Source organism: Pseudopodoces humilis, chromosome 7, assembly GCF_049639895.1.
Source record: "Pseudopodoces humilis isolate 2021_Gansu_Grassland_sample_001 chromosome 7, ASM4963989v1, whole genome shotgun sequence".
Classification (NCBI taxonomy): domain Eukaryota; kingdom Metazoa; phylum Chordata; class Aves; order Passeriformes; family Paridae; genus Pseudopodoces; species Pseudopodoces humilis.
This window is the reverse complement of record NC_142206.1, coordinates 17,976,432-17,999,021: the sequence shown is the minus strand read 5'-3', so window position 1 is coordinate 17,999,021 and position 22,590 is coordinate 17,976,432. Positions and strand designations below refer to the sequence as shown.

The 22,590-nt window shown below is 46.8% G+C and overlaps 1 protein-coding gene across 4 annotated transcripts in view; it reads left to right on the top strand.

The window, feature by feature from the left end:
- Window positions 1-15,582, top strand: part of CD151 (CD151 molecule (Raph blood group)) — a 32,512-nt gene extending 16,930 nt beyond the window's left edge. For all 4 annotated transcript variants that reach the window (XM_005522367.3, XM_088058093.1, XM_014252153.2 and 1 more), the window contains 7 exons: window positions 2,016-2,119; window positions 3,382-3,573; window positions 8,091-8,165; window positions 10,615-10,719; window positions 11,544-11,699; window positions 12,583-12,669; window positions 13,428-15,582. In XM_005522367.3, coding sequence (XP_005522424.1) covers window positions 2,036-2,119; window positions 3,382-3,573; window positions 8,091-8,165; window positions 10,615-10,719; window positions 11,544-11,699; window positions 12,583-12,669; window positions 13,428-13,487 — 759 coding nt within the window. In that variant the 5' untranslated portion in view covers window positions 2,016-2,035 and the 3' untranslated portion in view covers window positions 13,488-15,582. The remainder of the gene's footprint in view (window positions 1-2,015; window positions 2,120-3,381; window positions 3,574-8,090; window positions 8,166-10,614; window positions 10,720-11,543; window positions 11,700-12,582; window positions 12,670-13,427) is intronic.
- Window positions 15,583-22,590: the final 7,008 nt, after the last annotated feature.

Genomic DNA, 22,590 nt, shown 5'->3' with positions numbered 1-22,590 from the left:
GAAAGCATGGTTATCATCCCCTGGTCAGTCTCTGCAAGTCTGCAGTGCATGTTCCTCACATACAGCCCTGATACTAGAAGGGGTGGGCAGAAGACCTGTTACTGGAAGACATCTCTCAGATCTGGGCTGAAGTCCCTGTTCTGAGTTGTGTGGCTGCCTTGCTGCTACCATTCTTGTTCTGTGGCTTAATGAAGCCTCTGGGAACTGTAAAACTGTCACCTTCCTGAATTTTGTGTTCTTGGGGCGTCTTCTCATGGAGAATTTGCAAGCCTGGTCAGTGCATACAGTACCTGCAGCATCCATTCCTTCTCAAAGCCCGGGGCCCTTTTGTGCTGCAACGCGGTAATTATCTGAGCATTGCTGGAGGTTCTGATCTCTTCTGCAGATAACTCTGAAGAGTTGTTCTTGATCTGTGCCACCATCTCAGAGCTTCTTCCTTTGCCAGTGAAGCAGCATTCTGCTGCCAACTACAGCTGCCAGATGTTATTCTGGAGAAAAATGTTTTCTTGTGAAATGGTGACAGGGATGGGCATGGGTAGGACTGTTGGCATGTTCACACTCTTGCTTTCCTTGTTAGTTTCATTTGTTAGTTTCTAAAGCATGGGCCTGGCTGGGGTTTGTGAATGTGCTGGCACGAAACACAAGGAAGTAGTTTCCTGCAAATAAAACACAATTATGCTGCAGAATGGGCAATTTCTGTTCCCAGCCTTGGTTCATCTGGCTCTAAAGGCAGACATTAGAAGTGTGGTGGCAAAGATAATGCTGATAGTCACCTGATGTGCAGCCTGGCTGTGTGTACCTGCTTCTCTCTTTGCTGTCAGGTGTTTTGCCAAGGTAGATGAGTCTGTACTGCATGGCTGGGTGCAGCTGCAGTGGGTCCCTGGAGAGAGCTTGCATCACCTTGTGTGAAGAAATTTTGTAATTTAACTAAGCGTGAACTCCATGCCTCTGGAAATATGTAGAGGCTGTTTGCCTGCCTGCTTCCAGGGAAAGTGCTGGTTTAGGAAAACATTGCACTCTGACATTGGTGAACAATGCTTGCGTCATTCCTTGCTGGCTAGTGTGGGAGGAAAGGGATGATTTTTTAATTGAGTGCAAATGGTGAGGATATGGTTGCACTCCTGCATCCTGCCTCACACAGGTGATGCTGGCAGCGATACTCTGGGCAGTGCTTTTGTCCTGTCTGCCTGGTCAGGCAGTGATGAGAATATTTTTTTAAGAGGTTCAGACTTTGCAGGCAGTGAAGTCATGTGGAGCTGTGCTTGCTGCAGACCCACTTCTGAGAAAAGTGCTCCAGGGTGTAGAAAATCTGTAACATTGCACTGGGACTGACTCACAACAAAACCCCATTCCTTACATATCTGCAGGGGCATTTTATGCTGTCAGATCATCTGAAGCCAAGGGTTGTGTTTCTTCCTCTTAGTAGCTGGGACAGTCTCTTAGTGTCTTGGGGGACAGCTAGCCAGTGAGAAGGGTCATGGAAAGTAAGCAGCGAAGAAGAGAATTAATTACTCCAATGGACTGCTGGGGTTCAAAAAAGATAGAACATCTGAATGTATAACAAGTGTGTTCCCAGTTACAGTTTTAAAGATCAAAAATAGCCCAAACTTAGAGAAGGATCTATTTAAGGCACTTGTAACTAATGCCAATGAGAAAATAATATTCTTTGGAGACAGATTATTCCATAAATATCAGTGACCAAGGTTTCTGTTACCGCCTTCAGAACAGCAGCTACAGGCTGTAGTCAGGAGCCAGACTGGGATTTTCTGGAGAACAGGCCGGGGATTTTGCAAGATCTTGTGTGTAAGTCACCAAACGGATCTGAGAACTCCTTATCTGAGCAACCACTGTCCTGTGTCCCTGAAGTCATCTGAATGGCTTGTTCACTGTCTTACTTCAGCAAAAGATTACGAGTGTTAGATCTTGGAGGAGGAGAGTAGTAATGCTGGCCTTCTGGGAGAAGTGGTGTGATGACTGACTCACTCAAACTTTTCTGGTTTTGTTTTTTTTTTTAGGAACTTGGTGAACCTGAAAGATGCGTGAATATACAGAAAAGAAGGAAACATGTGGGACCATCTGTCTGAAGTACCTTCTCTTCATCTTCAACTTCTTTTTCTGGGTAATAAAACTCAGTCTGTGTCAGAGGCAATGAGATGGCACTGCAGTTTTGGTGTCACGTGCAGAAATCTTAGGCATGATGACATCTTTGGGAAGAAGTGCTGACATCAGTAGGACACAGCCTTTGTCCTCTTGGGTGAAATGTCAACCCCTCAGGCTTGGCTGCCCAGGCTGCAGAAGTTTTGGTGTGATACTCTAGCATGTGGCTGTTTCTAGGTCATGTTAGCAAATACAGAAAATTACCAGAAGCCTGAAAATAAGCCTTGATTTTTCACCTGATGTACTTTTTCCAGGAGCCTGAGTGTTCCACTGTCTTGCCATTCCTCTTCTCAGAATGGCAGAGGGAGTGCTGGCTGATGACACACACCTTCTTGCAGCTGATTCACTTCAGAACTTCTTAGAGTCATACTTTCCACCAGGAAAGTTACTGATGACAAAAAATTGTTCTTTGGTGCATGGGACAGAGCAATGGAGTGTCCAGGTCAGACCTTTAAGGAAAACTGTCTGAATTTACCAGAAGCTGCCTAAAACCCTCTGGAAGCTGAAGGCTTACAAGGCAAGAGGGGGCTGGTAGGAATGTGTTTGGGTTCTCTGTGTTCACTTGCTACAAGGGTTAGAGTTTAGCCAGCCAGGCTGGTCATACAGATATGATGTTGCACTAGTGTCACAGTGCAGCTGCTCTGGACTGGATAGGAGGGTGGGTCTAGACATAACGTGGATCTGGTCTGGCCATAACACAAATCTAATTTAGCTAGCCTAATTCATGTCTGAACCACTGCACACCACTGGCCAGGATGCTGGGCAGGGAGAGAAATATCAGCCAATGGCTGTATAGCCTGGGAAATTTGAATTGAATATTTAAGTGAGTTCTGAATAATAAATGAGGCTGTCTCAAGAGCACCTGGAGCACGAGTCATGGATTCTTTGTCTCCTCACCCACGACTGACATGTTACAATTTGACATGTTTTATTTGCCCAAAACCCAGTGTGGAAACATTAGGGAAGACTCTGGTCTGTGTATGAACTGCTGACAGACGTAGATGGTTTAGATAGCTTCCATCTCAGGCTACCTGGGGTGCTGAGCTGGATGCCTTGAAGCTCAGGACCTGCTCCAGTCCCAGTGAGTCCATCCTTTAATGTGGATTATCTTTGGCTAGCTTATGGAGCTGTGGTACATCCTGCTGGCCCTGTCCAGTTGCTCTGGGAGGTGAGGAAGTTCATGCCTCAGACACCCCTCATTTGCTTGCTTCTCTCTCTCCCCAGCTGGCTGGTGGGGCTGTGATGGCAGTGGGCATCTGGACCCTGGCTGAGAAGAGTGACTACATCAGCCTGCTCTCCTCCAGCACATACTCTGCAACTGCTTACATCCTGGTGGTGGCTGGGGTGGTGGTCATGGTCACTGGCATCCTTGGGTGCTGTGCCACCTTCAAAGAGCGGCGGAATTTGCTAAGAGTGGTGAGTTCTGTTTGTTTATTTTATTTGGGGGAAGCATCTTGGTTGTGTTGTGCAGCAGCCTCATTTGTTTGTCATAGAGCAAATATCAGTAAGGTCTCTAGCTCCTGACAGCAGTGCTGTCCATGTCCAGGGGACAGGTTTTACTGCATTTTCTTTCATCCACACAAAGAATGTGCTGCATGGTTCAAGAGTAAAAAGGGTAGATGTAATACCTATGCTTTGTGTGAGAACATCTGTTTGAAAATATTCAAAACAAAATCTTGTGGCTTTAGTCTCATCTTTCTTCCTTCCACATTCTATATTCTGTTTGGAAAAATAGAAAGAGGGAGGAAAATATGAGAGACCTGTAACGAAACTAGCTTTTAATGACATTAGGTTCAAGCCAGATTAATATACTTTTTCACTTGGTTGTCAAAGATCAGAACATTTTCAAGATTTTCTTCAGTTGCAAAACAATTACTTCAGTCTTGCTTCCACAAAAAAGAGCCATGCTGTTTTGATAATCTCCTGCTTCTTTTACAGCTTTCTCTGTGTTACTTCTTGAGCTCCCTGCTCACCCACCTACACTGAAGTTTTTTACCAGCCTTGAGGTTTCTAATTTGCTTGCTCCTTCTCAAATCTCCCTTTTTCTGGAGTCTGGAGTGTGGCAGCAGTCTGTTTTAGTCTGGGCTGCAGTGCTGAGTGCAGTGACTAAAATAACAATCAGTGGCTCCTTGCTTTCACAGGTACAGAAAAAGATACTTCAGCCACCAGCTCCTCCTTTTGCAAATCCTCGTTTACCTGACCAACCCCATTTCTCTTCTTTAGTTTGGATAGAGGAGCAGAAATACGAGTTGTGAGCAAGCCTGATGCTTCACTGCTGTGCAGATCTGATAATCTCTCTGAGAGGCAGAGTAAGGCAGGGAGGGACAATAAATACAGAGGGAGACACAGTGAGTGCATTGCTGATGCTTGTTCAGTGGGCTCTTGGTCTGTAGCAGTTGGTTTTGGCCTTGCTTCACTGACTCTCCATGCCAAAGAGATCTCCCTTTGTCTTTTTCCCTCAGCCAGAAGCTACGTATAAAAATCCAGTGGGGTTTTCTTTGTTATTCTGCCATAGAAAACTAATAGTTGTCTCTTGGGAATAAAAGGTCACTCTGTCTCCTTACACCACGCGTCCTTTCGGAGTGGCTGGTTGTGACAGACCTATTGTCTCTTCTTGCTTGTGCTCTGCTTTGGTTGCCCTGAGTAATCTGAGACAGGCCTGTGCTTGCCAGGGCTGGGTGAGCCTGGCTGGGGTCCTCTGCCAGCTCTGAGCTCAGACAGTAATCCTGACAGCTTCACAGTCACCCCCAGGGCTGTGCCAGCCGGTCCCACTTTCCCTCTCTACAAGAGACCCATGTAAATATGGGAGGGAGCAGAATAAGCAGCACAGAGCTCTGCTCTCCCCATTGCTGCCTTGGTGCTTCTAAAAATCAACTACTGACAGCTTTGGATGCTGATTGTAAAATGCATATCTGGTTTTTAGTTTTTCTCTTGAAATGTTGGGAAGCTGTGAATTTTTTTTCTGCCTTGTATGTAACTATGTTTTATGATCCCACTTCAAGGCTTTTCATAGTATTTCATTGCTCATCACTTCACAGCTGTGCTACTTTTTTGTCATTTCTTACTGGCCTTCCTTAACCATGTGCTGTGCTGAGGCTTGGGCAACAGAGGTGGAATTTCTCTGGCTCCTTGAGCAGGCAAGGCAGTGGATCTGCAGCCTGGCTGGCTGTGATGCTGCAATCCAGCTCTTTACAAGGACACAGACCACTATTATATGATACTTCAGTCAAAATGCAGCAGGAGTCCCAGGGAAAGACATGTCAAATAGGAGACCTTGCTTATAAAGAGAGAAGGTGACTTTCTTCAGGCCTCTCCCCTCACACACTGCCTTTTCTAGTCAGCTACCTTGGACAGGGAGAATGGAACACACATGGATTAGGATTCTGTTCCTGCTGCATTTCAGCCTGGAACCCTCCCACTGAAGTGAGGTTGCTGATTTAGGAGTATTGTTGCTATCTATCTCTTTCAGGTAGTAGAAAGACGTCTCCAGATAATTATTTGGGTTGTAAGTGGGTTGAACCATTTTTTGTGTTATTCAGAGAAAACACACTTAACACTTGGTACCTCCCTCAAAACTGGATGGAATCAATTTGAACTCTGTAGATCTTGAGGAGACACCCAATAGCCCTCTGCCTTGGAGCCAGAGCCAGGGTAAATTTTGCATAGAGCCCACCCAGGTCCAGGCGTGTTTGCTAGAGAGCTTCTGGTGATCACACATTTCTGACTTGGGAAACAAGTAGGGCATGTCCTTACAGTTCCATGCCAGAGCTGGCCTACCCCTCCCATAGCAGACCTCTAAGAAAGCCCTGCAGCTACAGCTGAGGATGAGGGAGAGCAGCCCTGAGCTCTGTGTGTGTCCAGAGTGAAAGCTGCTGCTCCCCTATATCAGCATGATACTTACAAGTGGCCCTGAGGGAACGATGAGAGTAAGATAATGGTGGAGTGTAACAGCAGAGACAGGTCGGGTTCATGGGTGGTAGATGCACTAACTTCCCTCACAAGGTTTTACTTGTGACTCAGATTTGTTAAGGTCTGCTGGATACGTGTTTGTTTCTATCCATTGTAAGCCAGCACAGTGAACAGAGATCTTGTGGTGACATAGCTTTAGCTCTACCTGAGTGCATCTGACATCACACAAAGCAAGGAAAAATAAATAAGCTTTCCAGTCCATTGGTTGTTCTCAGCATCCTGCCATCCTCCTGCCCCTCCTTGGCAGAGAAATTATGTCAGGTCAGTTAAGGCATTAACAAGGTCCCAGCAAAAGAGAGCCAGCTGTTGTGTCAAGGCCTGCCAACCCTTTCTTGTCCCTTTTCAACCTCCTGGGAGTGCTGGGATCAGCCTTTAGCTATCCTGCACTCCAGTGGGTGACTCACTGCCCTGGGATGAATGGGTACCTTGTACAGGCGGCAGCGGAGATGGTTGGATCGCTTCGGGGGAGAGCCTGGGGCGGGGGAGTGAAAGGCCGAGATTGTGCGCTCAGATTAAAGCCCGGTTTGCAGATAAAACCCAGCTGTCCTTCCCTTGCAGCTGCTGAAGCCCAGCAGGGGTGAAACAGGAAGCCTGAGTGTTTGTGTCATTTTTACTCCTGCAGAAGGCGCTGGGAAATACCTAGTGAAAAGAGTGCACGGTGGGGATTACACAGAAGGCATCCTTGCTGTGTCCAGGTCTTCACTGCCCTTTTTTGTGCAGGTTTGATGTCCAGTTACATTTGTAGGGAGCCATTTGCTTAATCTCTTGGTCACAGACCTTTCTTAAGGTTGAGGGTAAAACAGAAAATGGGAAATATTTTGTTTGTTCTGTCCTGGAGAAGCCAGCTCTTACAGGAACTTAGCTTGAGTCCTTATTTTGGCTGGAACTGGAGTCTCTCCAGCTTTATCTAGAGAAAGATTAATTTAATAGCAGTCACAGAACAGCGTGGATCTGTAAAGAAACTGGTAATTGCTGACCATGAGCAAGGCAGGGGCTGTTTGTCATGAGAGGGGTCCTCCCTGTAAAGCTGTCTTGGACCCTAAGCAGGAAGTGGACGCATCATCCTGGCCCTTCAGGCCTGCCTAGTCCTTTTAATACACTGCACATATTCTTCATGGGTTTGGCTTTCTTACTTGCTTGTGAATAGAACAGGACTCCCAAACAGTTTTCTGTACTGCCCATTTGATTCTCTTTGTGGTAAGCAGGGCTTACCCTTTTCACTTCATTGCCACTAAGCCCTTTTAAGAAATAGTCATATTCTCCTATTAGTATTCTAGGAGTTCTTCTCACTTTGGTTTTGAGATGCTGAGCTTTTCCATCTTGATCCCAGCTCAGGAGCACATAGACCCAGCAATGACTGTGAATCAGTGCTGAATCCACTTCAACAGTGCCCCTCAGCCTATGGCTGAGCCCTGCAGAAGTCACTGGGAGCACAAATGATGCTTTATGCTTAGCTGCTGTGCTGTATATTTGGTGAAATGGGCCCTCTGTGGCTTCATTAAATCATCTTTATAACATACGTTGCTCCTTAGTAACTTGGTGAAATACCCTAAACAATGTCAAAACAAGCAAAAGTTTAATTTTTTTTTGCATTGATGTCAGAATCTGATATTTTCTGTGATACTGAGTAGTCATTAGGTTATCTAGCAACCACTTTCTTTTGTACAGTGATATTATCTTGGTTGTCTGCACTTTTCCATTCTCTATATCCCTCTGGCTCTGTGAGTTAAACTTGTGCTTGCTGCTGCTTGTCTTCAGTTGTTCTGTGGTTTGGTGTTTTTTGATTAATCTGTGGGATTGTTCCTTTCCTACCCTATTAGAGTCTTAATCCCAGCCCCTGCTTTTGAACACTGCTGCAGAAAAGCATTGGTGAAGACAGTCAGGCATTTTAACAGGTGAAGAAAAGCTGCTGCCTGGCATCGCCTTATGTTCAGTTCTAATGTCTTTTTCCCTTTATTTTACAGTACTTCATATTGTTGCTGTGCATCTTTCTCCTGGAGATCATTGCAGGAATCCTGGCCTATATCTACTACCAACAGGTGAGTGGACATTAGTCCTTGGAGACTCAGACAAGGGAGAGAGAGCAGCTTGGTATCATCCCATTTCTCCAGCCAAAATTTGTCATGGATGCTTGGGACGTAGGTCTGTGGTTCACCTACTCGCTCCCCTCCATATACAAAAGACCTTGGATTATTTATTGCTTTTGACAAAGTGGTGGTCATTACTCCAAGGGGCTGCTCAGCCCTGCTGCTCAGCTCCTTCCTGTAGTGCACTTTGTGCCCTGTTTTTCTGCAGACCCTTGTGGAAGACAGTTTTTGAGGCTGTGTAGATCTAGGAACTCTGCTAACAGCCTTCAAGGCACAGTGCAAGCAACTGAAACCGTGTGGGTGCCACTGTAGCATGTTCAGGCCACAGGAACAGTTCCTGCTGCCTCCAGCAAAGGTAATGAGTGGACCAGCTGAGAGGTCCTTTCAGGTCAAGAGCTTTTTGAGAGCTTTACTTAAGCAGTACAGCTGAGGGGCTGCAGAAACAGGACAGGCTCCCAACAGCTGCAGGTCTGGCTTGGCACTTCTTGCAGTTGCTGAGAGCAGAGCTCAATTCATCACTTCACTTTCAAAGGGAGTTTAACCACCAAGGCACAAAAAGCCTGCAAAGTTGCTCTCATGTCTGGAAATTGATTGGAAGTGGCAAATTAGGATTGTTATCAAATGGCTGTCTGAAAAGCATCTGAACATCCCATCTTGTTGACTTCATTGCCAGGACTCCTTGCCATTCCATTTTCTCTTGGACCTTCTGTGCTTTGCCTTGGATGGGCACTGGTGGTTTGCAAGGAGCCAAAGAAATGTACAGGCTCCTGCCAGGAGGGATCTGGGGTATGAATGTGCATATTTAACAGGAAAAGATCAATCCTGGCAGGCATGGCAGGGAGCCAGGATCTGTCCATCCATCTGTGCAAAGGCATGAGGTTCATATGTGACAATAGATGAAGAGGAGCTGATCCCTGGGTTGAAATAAGGGACAGCATATTCAGAACTGTACCCTTGAGTGCTTTAGATCACTTGAGTGCATCTCTGATCAACAGCTGCACATCCCTTTGTCCTCTGGCTGATAAATCCAGCTTCTCTCTTGCTTGCTCTGTTTGCCACCTTTTTATTTCAGCCCTTGCTTTGGTATCTAAGGTTTGCATGTGTGTGTCTAAACTGGTTCTTTATCTCTGTTCCATGCTGCAGTTCTTCCCTGTGAGCCTGCAGGTAACTGCTTTTCTCCCAAGTAATAATTCTGCTAATGGACTCTGCTCTTTATTTGCTTCTGCCTTCTAGTTGCTGAACCTTTTCTTTTCTTTATATTATGCTAATTTGCATTTCCATAGAACTTCCCAGCCCAAGATCTCAAAACATTTTGCAAATATTAATGAAGGGCACCTCATATCATCTCTGTGAGGTAGGTGTTGTCCCCATCTGACATGTGGGATTTGAGAAAGCAGTGTTTCAAAGGGAGAATAAACTCCAGACTGTATTTTCCACAGTTTAACATAACCAGATGTTTGACCTCTCATTTACTACTTATTATGTGGAATAAAAGGTATATAAAGAGGTTGCTCAGCTGTTCATTCCATTGACCCCATCTAAAATGCATGTTGCCATTGTTTATTGGTATAGGAAACCTGGAATTTCAAAGGTGTTGGACTAAAAGCAGTGTTGCTGCATGAACCAGTATGAAAAAACCAGAAAGAGATGCAACCAGGATAACAAAAAAAAGGATGTGGCTCTTTGGCACTTCTTGGCTTTCACCAAAGGCTGAGAAGAATTTGGCTAGATTAAAAGAGTCTCCATAGGAATAAGTCTTTGAATCCAATCACTTGAACATGCCAGTGGTTTACGATGATGCTTTCAGAAATTCTGCTCTTGCAAAATCAGACTTTGTCTCTCTATTAGCAAGAAAGGCCTTGCAGTGATTTTTGCAATCACACAATTCCCTCCTGGGGCATCCTTTTTCAAGATGATACAAGAGCTTTTTGATCTATATGGATTCAGTCCATCATGCCAAGTACTCTGATTTCTTCCTGCTACTGGACAGAGTGATTAGAATTTTTCACAAAATAGAGTTTTTAGTATTTTTTTAAAGGCTTTAGAGGAAGACTATGGTCTCACAGGCATATTCACATTTAAGCAGGCACACTTTTGTATTCCCTTTCATTGCAGGAATGTCTTGGCAATCTTAAATATTCAAGGTGAGAAGCCATGTGGGGATGTGTAACACAGGTTAAAATTTGATCCCAAAGTACCTCCCTGCAGTTATTAAAACAGAGGCCTGATCTGTAATAATTTGGAAATAAGCCTGTCCAGTCCAGCCTTGGAGGATGATCTTGAAGGAAGCTGTAGCTTTCACTAGGTCCTCCTCTTGCAGCACAGGCAGTGGAATGTATGCAGGGGTTTCTGAGGAGTGAGTTCGCCTTGTGATTTTATCCCATATGTCTCTTCCATTTAGCTGAGCCTGGAGCTGAAGCAAAATTTGAAGAACACCATGACCCAGAAGTACCGGAAGGAGGGAGAAGAAAGTGTTACCAGTGCAGTGGACAAACTGCAGCAGGAGGTGGGTGTCTCTGGAGGCAAAGAGAGTTAATGCAACTTCAGGGCTTAAAACCAAGCACACAAAAGGCATCTCTTGACGTCCAGCCTGCAGGTATTTCTTCTGTATGCTGAGTGTATGTTCTGATTCAAGACAAAGCTGGGTGAGGTGCAGGGCCTGAGCCAAGCAACTGGCAGAATTGCATGACCAATAGCACTGGGGAAATGATATCTGAACTGCTCTTAGTGAACTGGAGCTGCCTAGTCACTCTGACAGCTGCTTCTACTTTCCCAGTTCAAAGCTTTGGAGAAATTGCTGACATTTTTCATTAAGCTTTTCAGTACCCTAGAGAGCAAGATGTAATGAAAGAAGAGCTCTCCTGCCACTGTTTCTTGCTGTGCCTGGCTCAGGGGTGGTTCAGGTTAGGGCTGCCACAGTTCTGACAGGTTTTCCCACAGAAAAGGCCCTTGTGCATAGGCATTTTCAAAGCACAGGGACTACTCTTTGCATAGTGCCATAGCAGGTGGATTTGTGATGGTAACTGGTAATTAAACTTATCCTGTTGCCATCATTAACACGCAGTTATGAGCTGAGGCAGCTGCAGGTGCACTCTGGTTACAGTTTGTCCCAGCAGTAAACAAAAGTCACAGCTGCTGAAGGATGGATCAACTTGATATTTAAATGGCCATTTGAGGAACTCTTAACACAAAAATCACAAATAATTATATAAAAACCAAACCCACGAGATAGCTGGAGTGTCTGCAAAGGAGTGTAAAGCTTGGTGTAGGAGGCTGGAGGGAGAAGGGTGCAGTGCCCACAGGCTCAGCCTTTGCCCTCTGTGTGTGCAGTTCAAGTGCTGTGGGAGCAACAACTACACGGACTGGGCCGACAGCGTGTGGATCAAATCTTCAGAGGCCAGTGGGAGGAAAGTCCCGGACAGCTGCTGTAAGACCATCACTGACCTGTGTGGCAGAAGAGACCATCCTTCCAACATCTACAAGGAGGTAAAGAGCAGAAGGGCTTCAGAGGCACCTGTCACTAAGTGTGCAAAGGAGGTGGGCAGGGAGTGATGGTGTTGGGTTATTACTGCAAACTGTCAGGAGGCTGCAAAGTCAGTAGCATTCCTGAGAATGTAGAATTCAGTTCTTTAGCTGAGTGTTCAGCTCTGTAGGCTGTTATTTAATATGCAGACCTAGAGGAAAATAATTAAGTTTGTTACCACTGGGTACATTAATTATGGTGGGAAGCAAGAGAGGTTGTTGGTTCTAGCAAGAGATTTGGATGCAAATCTTATATTGGACACAACTTCCTGTGGCTGGAATCACTCCATGAGGTGCAAATGGAGCTACTTCTGGTCCTTGATTGACAGTTGTGAGGCAGAGGCAGACAGAGCTGGCTTTCCAGGTTCACACTAAAACTCACTGCTGTAATAAATAGCAGTGGGAAGAATTTACTTTTAAAAGGCTTCAGTTATGTTAGGGTTGTGGGTACTGGATGCACTTAGCAGCATTTCCTTGGCCTTTTGGTCTCACAGGAATAAACATCCCTTCCAGGCAGGAGCTAGGCAGTGAGTGAGGGAATCTTTCTCCATACACCTGAGAGAAGAACGGCACTCTGTGTGCGATATGGTCAGTTCTGCATTTCTCCTGAACTTCCAGCAGCCACCTTGGGTTTATTCAGAGGTTCTTGAGCCAGCTGGTCTTGAGCAATACCAGGCATGATGCAGTTCACATCATCTGCTTGGCTTTCCCAGGGATACTGGGGGAAGAGATTGCCCACAGACACCATTTTTTCAAGTGCTGCTTTCAAGGGTCGCAAACATTGGATTAAAGTGGACAAGAGGTTAAAATGAAGCTGATTTTCCATGTTCTTCCTTTCACCCTGCAGAGTGGTTGCATTACCAAGCTGGAAAACTTCATTCAAGAGCATCTGAAAATTATTGGGGCAGTGGGCATCAGCATTGCTTGTGTGCAGGTAAAAAGGGCTGAGGGGAGTTTTGGGGTGTTGGGCAGAAATTGAAGGAACTCCTGAGCTGAGGGATGGAAAAAAGATGTTCTATTGCTCTTCCCTGCATGACGGTGAGAAGTTACCAGGTACTTTGGCGACCCGAGGATTCACCAGGTCCAAAGCAAAAGCCTTTGTGCCAGTCTGGTGAATTCCCTGCGTATCCTGCAGGGCCGGGGAGGACTTGTGCTCCGGGACTATGGGAGGCCATACCTCGGCAGCCCGAAGAAGCCCTCCTGTGGCTGTGTCCCGAAACTGCCCGCCCCGCAGCAGGGACATTCCCACCCGGGATCCTAAGGATTATCTCAAGTTATCCAGAATTTTTCCTTCAGCTGTGTCAGGTTGAGGAATAGCTCTGTGGGTCTGACATGATTTGTGAAAGGGTGATGAATAAAGGTGTAGCATGTGAATGTCTTGCATTCTCATTTTACAAGAGGAAGGCACAGGATATTCTTTTTTCATGATGCAGATGTGTCTGGGAGTTCCTCATCTTCCCTTTTGTTCTGGCAAGCAGCCAAATTAGACCTCAGGAAGCTACTGGTGGTTAATTACAAGGATTAGCACAGATTGTTTTTTCCTGCTGCCTATTGCAAGCTGGAGTGTGTTATCCCCAGGCAGGAGCTGGCTGACAGTCCAATGTGGGTCTGAACTGTTAGTTTGCAAGTTGCTGACTCCACTGCATCCATTCTGTGGTTTTCATGTATTTCTTTCTTCCCTTTACACTGTAGATCTTTGGGATGATTTTCACCTGCTGCTTGTACAAGAGTTTAAAGTCAGAACCATACTAATAGCTGTGAGAGCTCTGTCGCTCCCCCTCTGCCACTTCCCTTAGCACCTGCCAACCTGACCACCCTCCACCACCACCACCACCAAAGTGTCTGCAACTTGAGGACTTGGCTCTGTAATTGATTGCCTTTAGAACCATGCACTGCCTTACCTGCCCCTCTGGGGAAAGTCACCCTCTTTCTGTGTACAAGGCAGCTGGGAGTTCAGCGGGTCCTCTTCACTATCAAGAAACAAAAGAGCTGTGGATCTTCTGCTAGAAGCTTTAGCACAACAGTCCCTTGATATAACTACAAAGCAAGAATTATCCAAGGCCATTTCCTTTGAGGCTTTTCCCAAGCCAACATGAAGCTATCAGGATGCTGTACAAGAGTCATGGTTTGCTCTCTTGAGAAGTGACTTCTCAGCAGTACTGGGCATTGACTGTGAGGACAGATGATGGTTCTGCACTGAGCTGCAGCCAGAGCTGAGTTTCTCCTACATGGAAGATTTCTCTCCCTCCTCCCAAGTGTGCACCAATGTCCTAACACAGCTGTTCTTCACCAGAGAAGATGCCTGCCTGCTTACTGGGGGCAGGAGCTCTGTGCCCAGCCAACTGGGAGCACAACTTGGTGCAGCTGAAATCGAGGTGTGACACTCATATTGCCAAGATGTTGTGGGTGCCTTAGGATTTCTCAGAAATTCTTGCTCCTCTTCCATGAAGTCTCCTCCAACGCAGTGCCATTAGGAGCCACAAGAGGCCTTTTGCTTCCCAGCAGTTCTGGAGCAAAGATGATGGACTGCCTTTTTTTGGGTCTAGTCTATTTTATTGACTGGTTTCCAGCATGAGTGAGGACTCTTACTTCCACTTCCCTATCTCCTGATGAGGTTTGGTGAAGAAATGGTCGTTTTGTGGATCTCCCATATTTTGCTACCCTTTGGCCTGCCCAGTTAGTTGAAATACCTTTTTTATCTGTTACATGTTGAAAGGTTCCCTTGGTTTGATTTTTCTTACTAAAACCTCTGGGTTTGCTTCCCTTGGCAGGAAATTGATATATACCAATGTTTTTCAGCCTCCAAAGAGCTTGTTAATTTTTTAACAAATTAAGCTGAAGGTTTTCTGGCTTTGTCTGGAAGCTCACCTTACTGGTTAGTGCCAAGAAAGTCAGGAGAATCAGTTTCAACCAGTTGCCCCAGTGTAGCTGGTAAATTGGTAGTGCTGGGTGAGCTGTTTGCTGCTGAGGAACGGGTTTTAACTAAATATTGTCTCTGCACTGGGGTCCTGGATACATCCAGGACACAGACATTGCCATGGACTTGGTGCCAGCAGGATCATAGTCTGGATTCACAGGATGTCTTGTTCTCTCCTTCCTGCTATGCCTGTTACACTCATGAAGCAGCAGAAAGGGGAGTGTGGTGTTTCTGAGCAGTGTAGACAAGCTCAGACCTTCATAAATAAATTTCATCCCTCTTCTGGCCTTTCAGCAGTGCTGGCTGAGCCCTGTCCCTGGCAGGAGGCAGCCAACATAAGCAGAATCAACCAGACCAGTAAAGGGTCTTGCAGCATCGTGGGGGTTTTGGTTCACAGAGCAGAAATCGTGGGCTGGAGCTAAAGGGTGACATGTTAAAACTCAGAGCAGGTCAATCTGAAACTCCTCCATTATCAGTCCTATGAAATAATCCTCAACTAATGCAGAAAGAGAGGTGGAGGAACTGAGGTGTATCCTTGGTTCCACAACAGTAAGGAGAGGAAAGACATCTAAATTATTCTGTAATGATCTAAAGGAGAAATCTCTAAATTATTTCTTGTTTTATAGTAAAGTTCCTTAACAAGTATTGACTACTAACTAAGAGGAAAATATTGAGCATGTTGCTTGAAGCAATGTTTCTGATTTCTTAAGCATATCTTCATAGCTGCCTTTACCCATTCCCTTCAAACACATTCTACAGGGTTGGGAGAGGCCAGGAAGAATGAGACATAAACAGTAAGTTGGCTTGTTGTTAAAAGAAACAGAATTGTTTTATACTTTTTCTCTGTGTAACAATATTCATGGCTTTTGGTTTTTTTTAACCCAGTTTAAGTTGCTGGCCAATAGAAAAAATAAAGCTTAAGTCTCTGTACTGAGTGTGTGTGGCACAACTGATGAGCCAGGTGAGTTCTCTGCCTTGCTCAGATCCTGCTGCTGAGGAGCCAACTCCTCAAGAAGATGAATGGAGAGACCAGGTAGGGAAGGAAACTGGGGGAGAGTCTCTTCACATCCCTGCCCCTGCCAGCCTAGTTATGGTGAGCTGCTGTGGGGTGCTGCAGGCTGCTCCCCGCTGAGAGCTCAGGGTGCAGTACCTCAGGTCACAGGGGTTACTGGAGGGCATTTGAACCTCTGATAATTGATGAAGGGGTCAAATGAGAACACAGGGGTTAATTATTTTGAGCTCGAGCCTAATGAGAAGGGGCAGTTTGGGGTAATGGATCAAAACCCACCCATGACCCCTGAGGCCTCAGGGTCACCCAGTGGTGTCACCCATCATTTGCCCTCTGTCCTGTCAGGATAGTGACAAGGGTGGTTATTAGCTTTATTTATATTTATTATTAATTAGTAGTATTCATTTATTTTATTAGTGCTTATTACAATCTCCTGTAAGCATTAGCATTTTTAGTGTTGGTATTAGCTTTTAATACAATTTAAAAAAATTCTATTGTTGGGATCTATTAAATTCTATTTACAATATTATGTTCTAGGATGCAGCGGCATAATCGCCTCTTGCAACCTAAAACTATGATTATTCATTAGAACGAATAGCAGATTTATTAATATTGGTAGTTATTAGTGTATTATTAGCTGCCACAGGGGTATAAATGTGTCCTTTTGGAAATTCCATGGGATTTGGACCTGACCGGGGCAGATCTGAAAGCGGGAGCAGACCGATGCCGTTTTCCATCGTGACCCTGGGGCTGTCGGGCGGGAATGGCCGGTGCTGGCGCTGTCCCCGCCCGCGGCCGCGCGGTGGCGATGGGGACACGGCGGTGTCCCAGCCCCGGCAATGCCGCGCGGGAAGGGAGCGCCGCGCCTTCCAGCCCCAGCGATGGCCCCGGTTCTCCGGCTGCAGCACCGGGCTGCTCACGCAGGACAGGCTGACAGCCGGACCTGGCCTGCCCTCGGCTCTGAGCTGAGGTTTTGCGTTTGCCTGTGCAGGACAGACAGACACGGCTGGCTCGGGAGTGGCGGCGTGAGCCAGTGCCCCGCTGCGGGACTGCTCTGCATTCCCGGGATGCACGGGTAGGACAGGAATGTGACACTGTACGCTTACGGAACCTCCTCCCAAGCCCCAATTTCCAGGAGAAGTGAGGTGAAGGTGGAGCAAAACGGAGAAGGAAGGGCTGTCCAGTTCCCCTGTGTCCTTAGGAGTGCGGTGTGGCCAGAGCCACCCTCTCCCACCCCCAGAGGGGAATTGGCACCCTTTCTGCAATACTGTCGTGGTGTGGTGTCTGTGACGTCTGGAGCAGTGTTTCTAAGCATGAAACTATTGCTTTAAAGCAACTTCTGTTTCTCTTAGAAAGGGCTTCTGCAGTGTTCGTGATCAAGGTGTAGCTGCCATCTTACAGCATCCCCACTGCCTCAGCTCTCTTGGGTGCTTCCCCCTCTCTTGAGACAGCAGCACAGGCTTGTCTCACCTCGGACCCGGAGATTTCAGCTGTGCTAATTGCCCTTTGCAGCGCTTAGCCCAGGGTCTGCGCTCCTGGGGTGGCCAGGAGGTCAGCACAGTTTGCTCAGGAGTAAAAGGGAGAACAGCTGTAGTCGTAAGCAGTTTCTGCAAGGGTCCAGCTTTGGGCAGTCACTCTATTTTCAACAGGTTTCAAACAAGATGAGTATGTTACACCCCCCTGCAAGGCTGCTTCTAACCGCGAACCAGTTCACAGACATACCCTTTCTCCTGCCATTTAACTGGGGGGAATTTTTCCCCGTAGGGAGGCCTTGGTGCCCCTTTCTTTTGCCATTTATGAAGCCTCCTTTCAGTGGTGATTGTAATGTCCTTGTTTTCCTGATGGGCTGGGACTGAGCACGGCTGCAAGCAGTGGAGAGAAAATCGCGGCTCAGGCAGTGATACTCTCCTCCCTGGTGAGATAGGACAAATAACAGCCTGCTTGGGAAAGGCTAAGGGGAATGCTCTCTCCTTTCCCAGCTGGCCACGGAGGCAAGGGGAAGCAGATTCATGTGGTGCTTTCAAAGATGACAAATTCCTTGTGGGGAGGGAGCGTAGTACTCTCAGACGAGCTATAATCACATCACATGAGCAGCAAGGATGCTGATGCCCCCCCAAATGCATTCAGTGACTCATTCCAGCATCATTCCAAGTGCACCATTCTGGGGTTCTGAAGTCCTCTTAACGCTCCGCAAAGGAGGCTGCTCCTGCGTTCCGGCTGCCGGCGTGGGGCCGAGGCCATCAGGATCAGTAGCTTTCCCTCTTCTGATTATGCTACTTTCTGCAAAAATGAGCTGCTGAGCATAAAGCACTTCCAGGTTTCATTTTTCTGTGTAGTGAACTGTGTTGCTGACAAGAGAAGAGCAGTTTCTAACCACAGGGAGTGTAGGGAGAGCCCCGTGCCCTGGCAGGGTTGATCCTGGCACTGGCTGCTCTGTCCCTGCATTGGGACAGCAACAGCCAACCCTGCCCCCCTGCAGTCCCAGATGTGATTTTGACAGCTGTGACATGTGTCCCTGGCAGCCATGGGGGCAGCGTGAGGGTCACACTGAGCCCCTTGCACCCCTGGGGTCCGAGACAACCAAAGCAGGCACTGACACCGGGGTGCAGAGGTGTGGGGTGACGCTTTATAGCTTTGACTCTATCTGTGTGTATGCACATTTGTAGATCTGCCATGCTGGAGGATTTCCATTGCACACCAAAACCCTTACAGGTGGGGTTTGTATTTCTTACTTTGCTCAGAAATGCTGGGACCCCTTTATCCCAGAAGTCTGACACCAGAAAAATGTGCTTGATCCTTCCAGAGTCCTGGTTCCCCTCTCCTTCTTCCTCAGTTCCTGGAAGAGCTTCCTGTTTAATCACATTTTTACCCTCTCAAGAAGTCTTAAGTGACTAGTTGCTTTCTCATGTCGTTCTACATGCTTTGATTCCTTGCTGCCCATTTTGGGATGCAGAATTAAGCAGTGATGACCTGAAATGTGAGGCAGCAGGCTCAGGTTTTGAACTTCAGCTGCTTTCTTCACTCCTAGAGGCTGTCAGCTCAGTTCCCTCCAGACTGAAATAACAGCTAATGTCATTACAAAATGGCATCTGAAGGCATGTTCCTCCATACCTAGCTCTTGTGGTTCTTCTTTTGCATGTTATTCCTTTGTTATATACTGAGCATCATCAAGACCTATTTTATATTCACCTGAATTAAATCTTGTCCCATTTAAATGTGCCCAACTGTCTAAGATATCCCAGGCTAATTCACATTTTGTCCTTGTGTTTTCCACCCGTCTTCCATCATCGTTCCACAAACATGATCAACATTATAATTTATTTCCTTTTCCTCCTTCCTCCCTCTCCAACCGCCCTTTTTCAGGTTTTTAATAGCAACCAGTTAAAGGCTGACATGCTCTTTCCTCTGCTGAATGCCTCGTGCTCTGTGGATGGGCTCATGAATGATTCAGTTGTTTAGGCTCTAGCTGGCAGTTGTGGCAGGATTATTCAAAAGAAACATTTGATGTTGTCTACAGTTCCAGATTGAAAAATCCTGAACCCCAAAACAGGGAGCAGAGCCCTAAATCATGGAACAGTGGAGAAGGTTGTATATGCATTAAATAGATTTTTCACATGTATTTTGCAGTTCACTTAGGTAATGTCGTGGGATCAGGCTATTAAAATCACAGTTCCAAAAAAATGTGGGCTCTTGGCCCCCTTTACACCAAAAAACCAACTCTGCCTTCAGGGAGTGAACTGAATTTTAACAAATGTGGGCGAGAAGAGGCAGCATTTCACAAGCAGAGCAGTAGGTTGGTGGGGATGTGGTTGCGGTTCTGACTGGAATACAGGAGTTGTGTCCCCAGTCTGCCTGAAGGTTTGAGGACACCTCTTGTACCAGGGTTTTTGGCAAAGCTCATGACCCCTTTGGTGAAAAGAGCAGCTACTCAGATTTTACTGGTGCTGGTGCTGGTGCTAGATGGGAGTGGAAGAGCAGAGAGCAGTGCAGGAAAAGTCCATCCTGCACCTCCTGAGTGAGAGCTGAGCTCCTTCTCACTTTGAGCCCTGCACCAGGGCCTGCTCAGCACGATAGACAAATTAATTCCTAGCAGTGTTTCCTTCTCCTTGTCCTCTTAGATTGAAAACTTCCTTTTAGTGCCTGTACAAGCTGTGCCAAGCTCCACGGAGCCCCAGTCGCAGCTGCACCTCTTCAGCTCTGCCTGTAATGTAAGTAACAATAAAAGTACTGCTCCAAAGGAGTTATGACCCCACAAAACTGCTGAACTCTGGTGGCACTCCTCTTCAAAATCCATTCTGGTTTAGAATCACTCATTTTTTCTGGTTTCACATAGCCTGGAGCTTTGAGTAAACTTGATTCTGCTCTTGCAGGCAGAGGTTTCTGGAATGTGGATGCAAATGGCTTCTGCTCTCCATGCATTGCTACTCTTTTTTCACTGCTTTAGGATTCAGTCTTTCTCAGAGACAGGGTCCAAGGATGCTGCTTGTCTCCCTGGGGAGGACCAGGTGCTGCCAGCCTGTGGGTTAACTGTGAGCAGGAGCTAGGCTGGAGCAGAGAGGGAGTTTGGGGTTTGGGGAGAGTGAGACAGTTGCTGCTTCCCCTCCTTAGAGCCAGTTCAGGGCCACAAGTTCACCATTCTGGTCCAGTTTTTTAGTACCACTTTTCCCCAGGAATGCATCTTGGAGGAGGCAGCAAGCCACAGTCCCCTCAGGTGCTCCCACCTGCCCCACACACAGACCCTGCAGGTAGCAGCAGCCTGGCTGACATCACCTTCTGGGCAGGGGTCAGGAGCAATGGGCTGTAATTAAGGCAATTATGGTTTTAGTAAGGCATAATTGAGCTGATGGCTTTTTTTCCAGTCTGCATCCTGGATAACATAAAAACCAAGCTCTGAGCTTGTTTTTGGGGCTTGTAGGAGGCAAACGTTCACCCCTTGTTTCCTCCAGCTAATTAATCCTGTCCCCAGTCCTGCTGGAGGTGGCAGGAGATGCCCCTGGTTGCTCTGAATGAAGTTGGCTTGTGCCTGAAGGTTATTTGAAGGCTTGAAACTGCTCCCCAACATCGCTTTGCAGGGCTGGGTCTTCCCTTCTGCTCTTCTAGTCCAGGAGAGGGGCTCTGGCACCAGCCATGTGGTTAGGGTTAGGAGTTAGGAGTTGTGGAGGGAGATGGGGAAGCCCCATCCTTCACAGCCAACGGGGTCTTGCCCTGGGCCAGCCTGCGGGATGAGCTCTGTGCTGATAGAGGCCGGGAAGCCTGGGGGGCTTTATTTGGGGCTGCTGTTTGCAGCACTGACACAGCTGGGGCTGGGGAATCACCTGCAAGTGAAGTCAACCTTAGACCTCATGCTCTCAGCTCTTGAGTTCTTTGTGGTGGCCCAGATCTTGGTGGGAATGCTTCTTCCTGCTGGGAAGCTGGCAGCAGCCACCCTCTCCCGCAAGCCTCCTTGCACCAGTTGCAGTGGCAGCTTGGTAGCGACCCTCTGGAAGGGACACCTGCCAAAGGCTGGGGATGAGCAGCAGAGCCAGGACCAGGCACGTGGCACCTGGCCCAGCACCCTGTGCCCGTGCTGTCCCTGATGGTTGCTGAGGAGCACCTCAGCCACATTCTCCTGCCCTCGCAGGCAGCTCACAAAAGCATCTCAGCACTTTCCAGACATCTAGCTCCTGACACCTGGTGGGATTAAATCCAGCCTATATTACATCTGCCTAAAAGTTTCCTGGGGACCTGGGGCTCAGCTGCTCCCTCGAGTAGCATCTTATGGTGTCTCTGTAACTCAGGTACCAACATGACTTTAATACAACTTTTTAAAGTATGCATTTGTATCTTGTAAGCCCTTGAGTACAGCAGAGTCCCTTTTATATTGAAATTCAGGATTCTCAATAACATTTTATTATGAGGATTGCTATTTTTGGAATTGCTGTTACTCTGTTATGAGCAGGGCACCTAACATCCTTCAATATGAAATCATTAAGGGCACAGCAGAGTTCATTACAGGGGCATTTCTCTGGATTAAGAACAAATCAATACCACACACTAATATCACAGCCTGCTACCTGACTTTGGTCGCAAATAGCACATCCAGAGGCAGATGCTCTTCTTTTGGCCTCTTGTGCTCTTCTTCCAATATCTTATTTACTGTTTTCCCCCAAGCTGTTGTGATGGATTTATGAGCAGACAAAATCCAAGGGTTGTTTTTCCTTGAGCTACCTGAATATTGTAGCTTTTAAAATAAAGAAGAAAGAAATAACCAGCTTAAGTTTGTGATATTGCAGTAACCTCATATGCAATATGACTTCCCTGCTTCTGGAACTTGGCTGAGGGAGCTGGGGTTGTTTTGCCCGGAGAAAAGGAGGCTCAGGGGTGACCTTAACACCCTCCACAACTCCCTGAAAGGAGGTTGTAGCCAGGTGAGGGTTGGTCTCTTCTCAAAAAACCAGGGAACCAGTGACAGGACAAGAGGACTGTCTAAAGCTGTCTAAAGCGAGATTCAGGTTGGAAATAGGGAGGAATTTCTTCACAGAAGGCGATTAGACACTGGATTTGGCTGCCCAAGGAAGTGGTGGAGTCTCCCTTGGAGGTGTGTAAGGAAAGACTGGACATGGCACTTAGTGCCATGATCTTGTTGACATGGGGCGTTCATGGACTTGATCCTGTCGCAGGTCTTTTCCAACCTAATTGATTCTGTGAACCCCCCTGGAAGTGGATGTACAGAAGGGTGTGAAGGCCTGAAGTTCTCTCTAGTTGTGTTTAGTTGATCACATTCAGAATTTAGAATAAGTTTCAGATGTTTTGAGTTAGGAATGCACCTGAGGGAGATGGGATGGGAGGGAGAAAGGATGATAACTTACAAGAAGTCTCCAATAGAAGGGAGAAATCTGCTGTCCAGGTATGCCCTGGAAAATTCCCTTCCTTCTTTTGTGGAGACGTGC